The 12,966-nt window shown below is 40.0% G+C and overlaps 1 protein-coding gene across 1 annotated transcript in view; it reads right to left on the bottom strand.

The window, feature by feature from the left end:
* IGF2R (insulin like growth factor 2 receptor) overlaps window positions 1–12,966 on the bottom strand; it is a 60,519-nt gene that overhangs the window by 25,439 nt on the left and 22,114 nt on the right. Inside the window, exons 10-23 of the mRNA XM_068938890.1 lie at window positions 12,410–12,513; window positions 11,835–11,999; window positions 11,392–11,532; window positions 10,911–11,057; window positions 9,861–9,992; window positions 9,274–9,421; window positions 7,849–8,026; window positions 7,176–7,291; window positions 6,584–6,746; window positions 4,504–4,683; window positions 3,364–3,465; window positions 2,546–2,647; window positions 1,704–1,878; window positions 389–556 (exon numbers count right to left, since the gene is read on the bottom strand). Coding sequence (XP_068794991.1) covers window positions 389–556; window positions 1,704–1,878; window positions 2,546–2,647; window positions 3,364–3,465; window positions 4,504–4,683; window positions 6,584–6,746; window positions 7,176–7,291; window positions 7,849–8,026; window positions 9,274–9,421; window positions 9,861–9,992; window positions 10,911–11,057; window positions 11,392–11,532; window positions 11,835–11,999; window positions 12,410–12,513 — 2,021 coding nt within the window. The remainder of the gene's footprint in view (window positions 1–388; window positions 557–1,703; window positions 1,879–2,545; window positions 2,648–3,363; window positions 3,466–4,503; window positions 4,684–6,583; window positions 6,747–7,175; window positions 7,292–7,848; window positions 8,027–9,273; window positions 9,422–9,860; window positions 9,993–10,910; window positions 11,058–11,391; window positions 11,533–11,834; window positions 12,000–12,409; window positions 12,514–12,966) is intronic.

Here is a 12,966-nt window from a genome sequence, read left to right as displayed (position 1 = left end):
TTTATGTAGCTACCACAAGTAACTACTCCACAGTTTACAGGCACATTTTTGCAGAGGCCAAACACCAATTTAACACCTTTTTGTTTAGGGTTGGACTGAAGCAGCACCTAGTCATAATAAGGATTACAGTTTTTCAAAGTAGGTATTAGCCCTCTTGCGTACATCTATATGCTCAACATTAGCTTTTTAACTATTTTCATAGGTTACATCTGCTCTAGAACAAGTATTACCTCATTTCCCTCTCCACAATTTCTATAAAGTCTAAGCGTCTTCAGGAGAGACATTCTAGATTTCCATTTCAAACTCCTCCATCCATAAAAGCCTGTACTGTTCAGTTAATCCCTTCAAAATTTGTTACCTGGAACGCACCTGAATTCTAAGTACTTACCTGTAACCTGGCAATCTACAGGAGCAGGAGCACAGGCCAGAGCTGTGTGAAACTCGAAGAAAGTATCATGAACATTCAGTGCACTGTTTATCTCTTCACGCACAAATTTAAGCTCTCCAGGATATGAATCATTACAAATGAAAGTCACTCTGAACATGTCTGATGACCCTGTAAGACAAACGCTTATCTAGTACTGGTTCATTCAGGGATATTTGCATTGCAGTTTAAGTGTTAACTTTGAAGTTTTGTAATACTTTTTGTCATAAACTGCCTCAAGGAAAACTCTACCTTACTGTTTAACTGTCTTTTTTATACTGTAAGAACAGAAGCCTTCTTTAGAGACTCGTGCTAAAATGGCTAGCTGCCTCAACTGAGGCTTTTCTATGAGAGACCAGAATGCCTTGACACGTTTCAGGGGCGTAATTACATCCACTGAAGTACTTTGATCCAATATATATTAAGACCCAGAATACCTGTTAAAAAAAAAAAAATACTATCCAAGCAGTATATGTAAGCTTATATTTGTCACTGATGTATCCTAGAGTAGTCAAAGCTTTAGAGACTCTCAAAGCAAGATGCATGACAGCTCCATCACTTGTTTTACGTTGTATACTTGGCGCTAAAATATCACGCTAGGCAAAGAGCGAGAAACTTTAAAGCAACCTGTACAGAAGACCAACATTCAGGAGCGCTAGATGCTCCCGAACCTGAAAACCACTTTTCCCAAAACTTTTCTTTGTTAAGCATCCCTATGCCTTCGTAGGAAGGCTCAGTTTCAGTCCAATTGAACAGCATAAGAATCCAAGAGCTATATGTATGTTTTCAATCTTTTTGCAAAATAGACTTAAATTCAAGGGTACACGAGATAGTAGAGCAACCTGTTCAAGAAGTTCAGTGCAAGAGTATAAGCTATTCTACATTTGAAAGGTCATTTTTCAGTGAGATACGTTTAGAGAGTAACTCATGAAACTGAATCTTAAAGTAATGACTTCACTCGGAAAAAAGACAGTTCACTCTGCTTGTTTTCCCAATCCAGCTATCTATTTCTCCAATGCAGGGAGGATTCTTTCTTACCAAGTAGATGAAAAGTATTGTGTGTTGTATTTGGTCTGCTTCCAAAAGTTTTGAAATACACACGTATTAGAGAAATTGAGCAGTTTCCATTCTCTGAAGACTTAATTTCTTCCTGAAGTTCTTACACAAACTAGCTTAAGTAAGCTTTATCACATGAGGTTCAACGGGATGAACGAAGACTATTTACAGAAAGCTAGCACAGTGTCAGTGTGAAACTACAGCGCACACTTCCTGAGCTCACCTGATTGCACGTTAAGAGGACCTCTGTAGGTAAGGGTTAGAAACCCGTCAGCAGATAGATACAGGGTTTTGTCCAATTCCACAATCCTCACTGATGTCAGGTTTTCTGCTTCACATCCAGCAGCTGGTTTTCCATTGATTTTACCACAATCTGTCATGGGCCCACAGATGTTTAGCTAAAAGTTTTGGGGGGAAAAAAAGGGTGTAAATAGTATTATGTTAAAAAGATCATCTGCCTAGCCATTTCTGCATTGATAACTCACTCATCAAGAACTACTTCAAATAACGTGAAACATCCCTCCCTTCCAGACTGCAAGACAGCCAGCTATACAAGAACAATATTCCCAACCTTCCACTTACAGGGGCCACAAGTTCTCCCTACTCTGAATACAGGGTATAGTTTAATAAGTTTATTTTTAGACTAAAAGCCTCCTTGTAGTATCTGTGGACAGCCTAGCCGTAATCAGACATGCAGCTCAGATTAGAAACACTGATAAGGATAGATTAATCCTTTTCTAGTCTTACATTTCATTTAGCATCAGCAGATAAACTGGTATGATGCAACAGAGTCCATAACTGGAAAGCCATTCATAGCCTAGAGGAGGAGGTAGAGTGCGGCTACCTTATCTTTCCTAAGAGCCAAAAGGTAGAGGTTTTGAAGACCTTTGGCGGGGGCGGGGGGGGAAAGAAAAAGAGATACCTTCAATTCTTCCCAAGCACAGAACTTTCTGCTTACTCAAACTTCCTAAAGTAATTGAATCAAAGCTCCATTTCATCAGCTAAGACTGGAAAAATGCATCAACAGCATCTATAAGAACCTCTCTGTACAATTAGAATCCTTACCATGAACTTCTTCCCAATGCCGCTAGCCATATAACCTTTTTCTGTAGCTAATGGCTGCAGATTGAACAAAAAGCCACTGTTTGGATCTCGCACAGAACAGGACTGCAAAAAAGAAAAAAAAATTAAGATGGTATTTTTTCCCCCTCCCCATCTCTTGTTGTTTAAGTTCTACTACCTCTAACTTGTTCAAAGAGCCAAAGTAGTGACGTATACACATAGCTATCCTGCATGCCAAGCAGCAACTTGATTAGGGCAACCAGAATATAGCTCCAGCAACAGCAACAACTTATTCAATCCTTTTGCGTTGTTTCTATCAGCATCAGCAACATGCCATAATACCAAAGAGCAATTTAATAGGCTCCACTTGCCAGGTTAGCAAAGAGCCAGGAAATTTCAGTTGAGGACTATTTTCACACTAATGTGATTTTGAGATCTGTAAAGTAGAAGAAACTGAGTACCTCTGTGTAAAAACAAGTAAGCCTCATTCGGTAGACCTTTACATGGAGAAGAACAATACAAATCCTTACCTACACATTCAATTTTACTAGCAGCCTTATAAGGGAATGAAATATTCAGTGCCACGGTAAGTAAATTGTTTTCTCTTGAGAGAACATTTGAGAAACACTCTAGTCAGAGGTTACGTGCTTCATGAACACTTCATGAAGAAGGCATGAAGGCATCACAAAACAGTATCATGATTAACTTCAGACTTCACTGTAGTCTGTCTTCCCCAAGAGTCATTTAAATGCTGCAAGGAGGAGTGCTAGAGAAAACAGCATGTAGAGAACTATGAATACAGTTGTCTCCCCTTTTCTCACCTGAGAATCATCTTTGGTTTTCTTGATTGGACAAGCAGCTTCAGTTTCCCATAAGAAGGTGGCCACACATTCCTGTATAGCTATAAATCGTGGGCTGCTACTCTGGAAACAGATTGCAGAGAATAAACTAGAATCAAGACAAATAATGAACGTGTTCTCATGTTTGAGATTCTCCTTTATAAGGAGCTGCCCCTTTCTTCTAAAAAGGAGTTAATTACAAAAAAAAAAAAAAAAGAGTGATTTAGATGCACAATAACCATTTTGCTCCCCTCACCCCTCTTTTGCAGGTCATAAACTGAACACTTTGTCTAGCTAAACACTTAGCATGTCATTAAGTTCTAGCAAATAACATACTGAGTTTAGACATTCATAACTACATCCTGATTCAGTCTAAGCTTTGGAGAGTTTCAGGGCCTAATATGTAGTCCACTGCAGGAAGAGGTGAAGGGAAAAAAAGTCAAGCAAGTGAAAATAGCATTTTAGCTGATTTAGCAGGAGTATTAGTTATATACACCTTTCAGCATTTTTCAGGTAAAAGCAATGCTGCAAGACAGTAATTGCTGCAAATCACAGATCTTCACCATACCTCTCAGGAGGAAGGTAAGCAACTGAGAGGAATGTTTGCAACTCCATAAACCAGCAAAAAGTAGTCTAGGCAAGCTTCAGTCCAATAGTCCCCCTCAATGTGAACTTCAGTATGTGAGGTTGAATCAGCTAAAGCTTTACAAAAGTAAGAACTCACCTAGAATCAGCAAGCCACAGAGATGCAGAATCTAAGCCTGCAGATTCACTTTACAGTGTTCTTCCTCCTAAGGGGGTCCGCAATGTATGCGTGTATAGTTCTGCAGCCTTAAGTTAAAATGTCTCATGCATTTCTCGTGCTAATTAGACCATCCTGAAATATCATTGTCCACTAAAGCTGTTTTTAACTAGTTTTTGCAGACGCTAAATTAAATTTAAGATGAAAGAGTCTCAAACGCCTTTCGTTGGTATCTAAGTCAGCTTTGCTTTTTCATGTCCACGTCAAGTCCTCAGGAAGTCTCCTCTGTTAAACAACCTACTCAAACACCTTCATGTAACTTTATGTTATATGACAGAAAGCCTACTATAATAAAGCAAAAACTGAAAGTTTGTCCTTACAAGGGTGCCCCTGGAACAGGTGAAGTGGATGGTGGTGGTATAAGAAGCTTTCTCTCCATCAGCATTGATGCATACAGAGCCATTTGTGTAGGTTAGAGAAACGTGACTGGGTCTTTCAACTACTAGCTCTTTGCTGGCAACACCAAGATTACTAATAGAGGTGACTTCAGAGGAAGAATCCTAGAAAGAAGGAGAAGTATGTTATCAATTCTTAAACTCACGTGCAAGTAGAGTTGTGGATAGAGCCAAAACAGAAGAAACTACCTGCCACAACAACATTGCTTATAGAACGTTAAGAGTTGGGAAAGTAAGTGAGAGGTCAAGAGGCCTCCCTGCATTTCTCACCCAATCTGTGCTTTTCACATGTTTAATAGACAAGCTCCATTAATAGTTTGGTTTTACAGCAACGTGCCTGTAGTGTCTCAGAACAGCCTCATCTCACAGCTATACAGTTGAGAAGTGGCAAGTTGGTAAAGCCTTTAAGCCTCATGTGCAGTAAGTACTATATAATTTATACAGCTGTTAAAACACAGTACATGGAAGGCCTCCAGGCGTTCCTAGAGTTGACCTTATGGATCCAACATGCTTAGCGAAGCCTGAAAAGCATTAGCAGAAATAGCTCTAAACCAGCACAAAAACAGCAGTAGCAGCTACCCTGTAGGTATAAATAAATTCTCACTTCTGGAGGATAACAGGCATTTCCTATTTTTAAGGAACTACTTTTACTGACAGCAACACAAGAATACACCTTCAAAAGAGTTCTGTCCACACTAAAGTCTTCAGCTTTATTTAGAACTCTGTATTTAAGTGACCCACAACGCTCCTTTTCACTCCTGTGTCTTCAGCAATGAAATAATGAAATTCTACTGATGTGTCTCCGTGTGTAAAATAAGTAGCCTTGGAGAATGAGGACTAATGCAAACCCAGACAGGAACTAATATTTAGCTCAAGTGCCATGATGGTGTTGCACACTTTCAGTCACTCTGATGTTCTCTTCAACACCATGGAGGAAAGATATTCTCCCCATTTTATAGAAAGAATTAAGACATAGGTTGGTGATCCTTCAGTAAAACTTGCCCTGCAGTCTTGAGTAGGGCTGAACCCAGGCCTTGGGCAAAGCGTCAAGCCTGTTAGCACACAGCCCCATGACAACTTGTTATACTGCAGGGAAACATGAAAATAGAAGCCCATGGCCACACTGCCCTCCCCCCCGGCAAACTTCTGCCTAATCTACTCCTCCAAGCAGAGCAGAGCTCAAAATCAGGTGGCAAGGAATCTTTGAACACTTTTCTTCCACAGTTCAGTCTAATCCAGGCCTGAAGCAAGACAGAACATCCAAGAACAGCATGTTCCAAAAGTAGTAGTAGCAGCACTCTTGGAGTCTGCAGCCTTCTCAGCTTACGCAAACACAAGCAGAAGGCCAAAATAGGTGTCTGCAGTACTGCTTTTCATGATTAAGTAACCAGTTTGTTAAGTGCTACTGCAGTTGTCAGATATAACAGTTTAACAGGAAACAGGACTAAATATTTGGTTGGAAGTCTCAAAGTTTCTTATGAAAAGTTCCATATGTTGCTGTTTCACTAGCAGATTGCAGGTAACATTCAAGACACTAGAAGACTCCTTGCTGTAGTAACTGGAGGAACATAACCCAAATCCTACTTCAATTTCAGTCTTGCGGTTTTATGGATGTCTTCAGATAACTGAGAGAAATAGCTTAATTATACATTCCTTACCAATATATGATTCAGTTCCAAAATCTAGCAGGATGCAAGAGAAAAAAGCTCTAACGAAAAACAGGGTGGGAGGGACTGAAAAAGATGCAGCTTGTCTGCTTTCACAACATAAAGCAGAAGCACATATGCAAGATAGCACGTTTGAGCGCTTGTAAAAAGTAAAGTTTCAGTTTTTAAAGAGGAGGACAGTTACTAGGGCAATCTGTCATTCTGCAGTGATTATGCCAACAGTGAGGCTTTCATCGTATTTTGCACCACGGAAACACAATTCATGTAACTATCTTACATACCCTTAATCTCATCCAGTCAGCTAACCAACGTTGAGCTGGGATGCAAAGGCTACTCACATGATCACGTTGATATTCCATCTGACAGACTGATGCTCGCCGATCACACCCTGGCACAGCAATCAGAGGTCGACAGACGTTTATGTAGTACTTCTTGCGTTCACTTGGTTTTGAGTTATCCATAGCATACCAATTTTCACCTCTCCTTTCAGATTTTGCTAAGCTGAGAAGGAGAAAATTCTATACTAAGAATACATTTCATACATTCTCTCTATCTTTCTTTGTTAAGTCTCAAAACAGAGCAACCATAAATCTTTTCAAAAAGATAACTTTTCCTCTCATTTTTAAGGAGTGCTCTTTTTAATTGCAGCACTAGGAAATAAAGGAAGAGTGCATTTAAAGTAATGAGTTCTTATTAAGAAAACTGACCCAAAAAAGTCAGCTTATATCTTACAAGACAAGTCAGCATGCCAGAGAAACATTCTTTTAATTTCAGGATACTTGCAGTTAAGATGGTTACAACAGATGAAGTTTCTAGTGTTGTCTGTGCAAGAGACCAACCTGATCTAGTGCGACCAGCTAGCCACTCCAGTCAGTCAGAGCATGGCTAGAAGACCCAAATCCACACATAAGCTACGTCCTGCTTTCGTACCTTGACAAATCATATTGGTCCATGGTGTTGGGATCAGTCACAACACATTCCAGTGGTATTTCAGGACAGGCATATTCAGTGTACCACCTAAAGTTGTAGGTATAGTTATCTTCTACCTAAGAAACAGCACCATAGATCAGTACAGCTTGTAAAGACTACTTTAGGAACCAAGACTACTCTTTGTATTAAGTTATTTCCCCTTGGTTTTGGGGTACACTTTCTCAGACCGCTTTGTGTAGCTCTGTCTTACCACTAAGAGATACTTCCCTGCTGTGTGATCAAAAAGTCCTCCAAAAAACGGGACCAGAGCAACGTAAGTGCTGACTGCCATGTTACACGAGAAAGCTACTGCTTGCACCTTCTCAGCCAGAGGGCATTGCTTTTTTCAGCCAGAAATAGACGATCAAAAGCAATGGCAGTTTTGTGACCCAGAGGCTAGACAATAGTGAAGTGAGAACCTGGATCCAGGTCAACAGCTTACTGCTCAGTGAGCAAGACAAACTTTATGGCTGCAACAAAAAGCAGCCACATCATGACAAGTAGAAGTGTTTCTTTTAACTAGTATTTATAGTGCAGACTGCTCTTTCCATCCATGAATCTCTGCTGCACTGACCTAGCATTAATCATCAAGATTTAGGGATAGAGAGCCTCTCCTTTACCTGGAACTACTTACTTGATATTCAGGTTGACCTATTCCAGCCTCATGGTCACACAGGAAAGTTATAAGAGTAGTTCGCTGTGTTTTCTTCTCATCATTATATGCTGTACCATTTTTGTAGGTCAACTGAATCAGCCCATCATAATATGACAGTTTGGAACTAGGCAGTCCCAAACTCCAAGACTGATCCTTACTAGAAAAGAAGGAGTGGGCTTTGAGACTGAACAGAAATCAAATTTAATTCTTTTCAGAAGTCTTACAAGCTAGTAGACACATAAGTAGTTATACAGAAAACATTGTAATAAGACAAAAGGATTAAGTAAGGTTACCTAGACAAAAGAGACTACAGGATAGAGCGCTACCACAAGAAAACTTAAGACACTAACAGGTGTCCTTTGAAAAATGACTATAAAGGAAACAAAATGTTCCCTTGCTTAGATATTCAAAACTGCAACCCTCCATTCTCTAGAGCAGTGACAGAAATACGTTCCCATTCTCCAGAGCAGAATTCAAACTGCAGACATACCATTGCTGAGTTCAAACTAGTTTCACACAGATAATGGGAGGACAGTGAAGCTCCAGCCCTGCACAATGGTAAGTCTTCTCACAGAAGAAATCTGTCTTCACATGCTATTAGCTCTACATATATCCAGCTTTAGTCTAGGAGGGGTTCTTTACTCTGACTTAATGCTGGTTCTGTCACACCTAGCCTGACCACCTTCTCCTCAGGAAGATTTTTAATGTTTGCAGTGACCTCTCCGTCGCTAGAGAAGTAACTCAGAGCCAACTGAATTAACAATTGCCCATGTTTGCATTGTGCCACACCTCAAGCAACAGGCTGACCTGGAAACCTCATATGTTGTACAGATAATATCTCAAACAAAACAGCATTGCTGGATCACCTACCAACTAAAGAAAGTAGCACTACATAGTGAGATTGTGCCTGCACTACTGTTTCTAGTAACGGAAACACGGTTAACACCCAAACTGTATTGAAGATCTAGGACGGATTCTTCTACCTTTGCACAAGACAGCTACTCTTCCTCAGGACTCAAGCTAGCCTGGGCAGCCATGCTTCTCTAGGCCAATAAATTCTCTGGGAAATTCAGCTGACCTTGAATCTGAGCTGTGAGTTGGCTTGATATAGCTGCAGAAGTTAATCCACAGCTTAAGCACCTACGGCTAACATAAGGGGTAGCAATGTACACTCCCTTCCAACCCCGAAACCTAGCTGCAAACTGGATCACCCAAAGGCACACTTTGCTTGAAACAACTGATAGCCTAATTACTGTGTTACCACATAATTATTTTACATACAAATTGCCTGGATCTACTACAGGTGGGACTAATTATTTTATGCACAAGTTACTTGGTGCTACACAGAAAACATATCATGCAACAGAAGACTTTCTATTATAGACACCAGAACTAGCTGCTCACCTCTGCGTTACTTGGCACGCTCCCGATTTTGTGTGACACAACTCTTCCGGCACACTGCCACAGATGTTTATATAGAACAAGTATTCAGTAGTGGTAACCACATAGTGCCCATTTTTCTTGGCCAGTGGTGATAAGTCAAAAGAGAAGCCTAATCAGCAAGGAATAAAGTTTTATTCACACAAGTTCATCAGTTCTACTTTTTGCACCATGTCTCATAATCTTGATTTACCAGTCACACAGCTATTTCACCGTCTCTCTGAAGAGGTCTCCTTTTATGCAATTATTTTTTTCCAGAAACATTGCAATTTGGGCATACTGAGAGCATACATGCTCTTACACAAAGCAATTTACTACAGTTAGGAATGAGTTATACAGATTCCTCCTCCACCCCCACACACAGTAGATTAATATTAAAGCTCATGCTATTCTGATCTTTCATATGCACATGGATAAGTACCTACATTTGGACACTGCAGTTTTAGACTTATGCCCAACTCGCTTTGTTCTTGCGCAGCGGGATGACTCAGTGCCACGGCACAAGTTCTAGCCCTCAAAAATCTTTCAACTTAGCCAACATAAATACATACCTGCCTGAGAATCAGAGACCTGACAATTATCTCCTTCAGTTTTAGACAGGACACATGCAGCAGCAGTATACCAGTCAAAGGCATATGAGCATACACCCTCAGACATCAAGATAGGAGCGCTTTCTAGATCACCTGGTATAATAAGAGTCATGTGTTGAGTTACATACAGTATGGCCAGGCTACCAACAAGAACTACAAATTTAAGCCCAGAACACTGACTCCTTCCCTAATACTCCCATCCTCCCCAGCATCAGGTCAAAATTAACTGTTAAACCACCTCTTCAGACTTCATTGTAAAGATAACAAACAGGAAAAAAAAAAAATTTCCCTCACCCTGAAACACACCTCCTTCTCCTAAGGATAAGGAAAGTTTATTCAAGCCGTGAAGATGAATTGCTCAGTTCCTTCCCAAATGAGTACTATAGCACTCAAAAGTAGTTAGCAAAACACCAGGTTTGAGTATCAAAGCTACAGAGCAACAGCTTTATCAGGAGGTAGTGCATAACCTGATCCTACTAGCTAGTATCGCCGATGATTGTCTCCCAGGGAAACAGAAAACCTGGGTTCTTCTACCTCAGCTTGAGGGAGCACAATTAAACTCACTCTCCCCTATACAATAGCTCGCAACATGAACAATTTCTATGTTTTTTTTTTTTTAAATTGCCAAGTAGTTTAGAGTTAAAACATACTTATTGGAAAAGAAAGTCAAAGTATCTGATCTCAGTTCAGAACCAGTCTGCTCTATAAAGACAATTTAGTGGTTGAAAATTCTTTATATAACTTCCATGTATTTATGGAGCTTTAAGAACTTAGATATACCTTCACTTTGTTTGGGAGAATCCAAGTTCAAGAGAGACTTAGTTGAGGATGTTTATTTGCATAAACGGTGAACAGAGCTAGATACCTGCAGTGACATTGCTATTACCCTAGTAAGCAGTATAAAGAAATAAGAGATGAAGGCACATACATTAGTAATATTAGCACTTATGCCCGAGCATACTAAATCTCCAGCTTTAACTGGCTCAGAGAACAAGATGTGGATATTCTCACCTGGTCTGCACACAAGAGTGATGACAGTTTTGATTCTTTTGTTATTGCCACAGCTGTCTCCATTTAAATAGGTAAGCTGAATATTTTCTCCAACCTTTTTAGGAGAAGAAACATATGTTCCAAGATTCTTGCTCATGTTTTGTTTATCTGCAAAGAGATAAAAATGCACCACTTTCGTTTCCCTGGAAAGAACTGAAATTTACACTACAATAACATTACCTAGCCAACTGAGAGTCATAAGAAAGAATATCCTCCCAAGTTTGTTTTTAACCTCTCAAACTATGCTACAAAGCCAGGAGCAGAGTGTAATAACATTCTTTAGTTAGAAAAGGCTACCTGCATCATTTCTTCTGGGCTCTCTGTGAGCACAAGGGAAACACGCTCTAACTACCGTCTCCTGAGTGCCTTCAGTTATTCAAGTGCAGCAGCATCCCATCTGCAGAGGCAATGCCAAGCCTTGAGAGCAAAAAACGAGACTCACCTACAGCACAAACAGCAGCAGCATCTGAGCAGCTGGAAGCTCCTCCTTTCTTCAGGACTTTATGGCAGACGTTGATGTAATAACGCTTCCTTCCTACCTCTGAAAGGCTACTGTCCACAGCTTCCCAGTTCTGGGCTAACTCTGAAAGAGAAATATTCATTAAGAACAAGTTGTCCTGCTTAATCATCTCAACCTCTCCACAACAAAACATTAAAAAAAAAAAAGCCACCACATTTAAAATAGCTAAAGATGACAGCAACTTAGGTAAACATGAATACTGTTGCTTCCAAAAAGGCACTCACTTCTGGGGAAAGAACTGAATGCCAGTACCAGGAAAATCAAAGAAAAGCAAAACCTGACTAGTGTTCAACTAAGGAATGCAGTGGCAACAGAGATAATGTGCAAAATTAGGACACAACTAAAGTGAATTCATACTGCCATACCTGAACTGCGTATCAGAGGTGATAAGTCATAATGTTTTCTCCCATCAGCAACTCTGCAAAGGAGATCTTCTTTCTCTTTAACACACGCATATTTTGTATCCCAAGTAAAAAAATAGGTGCAGTCCACTTCGCCAGTAAACACTGGAGACCCTTTACCATCGTTACCTTGACGTTAAGATAGACACACAGATGTTAGGCTTCCAGTGGGGGAAGGAAGGGAAGAGGAAGAAAGAAAAGCAAGGATTGTTGAGGACTCGCAATAAACAAGGAAGAGAGTAAACCAAGTCCTGTGCAGCAAAAGGAATCTTTGTTGCAGGCTAAAAAGCAGATCCTTTCATGGTTCAGTATTAGTTTCTAGATCAGCAGTGTAGATTTAGAATAGCAGCATTACTACACAGCAGGAAACAGCCCTGCCAGCTATAGAAATTAGTGCTTACTCAAAAAAATTATATACATATATATAGTGTTAACTGTGGATAAAAGCATGCATTCCTTTGAACATAAGGTCTACTAGTTTAATAAAAGCAAGCACAGGAATCAAACCCTGAGCAGTGTCATCAGCTTGTTACACTCACCTGCTGTTTCATTGCACTCAAAGTTTATGACGGTCATCCTCTGAAAGCCAGAACTACATGCATCCCCATTTGGATAAATTAAAGTGAGATCCCCATCAGAATATCTGAGTAAAAAGTCAGTTTTAGATAGAAAAATGGGATCAAACAATCATGCAATGTTCTCCATGTAACAGAAGCCACACTCTTGATTATTAATTACTTGCTTCACTCCCAAGGAGGAAAGAAACCCCCCTTTTCAGCATTAACACTGGCATTTTTACTGCAAAAAAGGCTCATATCCACAGATTTTTCTGGTTATTTTTGATTAGTTTGTATACAGTTTCAAGGATGTTCCATAACTCTTCCAGCTTCGGTGGGAGTTTGAGCTTATTGCATTGCTATTTTTGGAGCTGAAGGAAGTCATACTTCTTGGAAGATAGCTCCCACTAGTCTATCACATGCTCACAGACAGAACGGAAGATCATATTTATGTGAATAATCTCTGCCTTGAAGTTTCATGCAAACTAGTGTCCCAATACGCCACTCGGGATGTTCAAATTCTAAAAACCACAGTTTTG

Source organism: Struthio camelus, chromosome 3 (assembly GCF_040807025.1).
Source record: "Struthio camelus isolate bStrCam1 chromosome 3, bStrCam1.hap1, whole genome shotgun sequence".
Lineage (NCBI taxonomy): Eukaryota > Metazoa > Chordata > Aves > Struthioniformes > Struthionidae > Struthio > Struthio camelus.
Note: the sequence above shows the minus strand (reverse complement) of the source record. Positions and strands in the feature narration are given on the sequence as shown.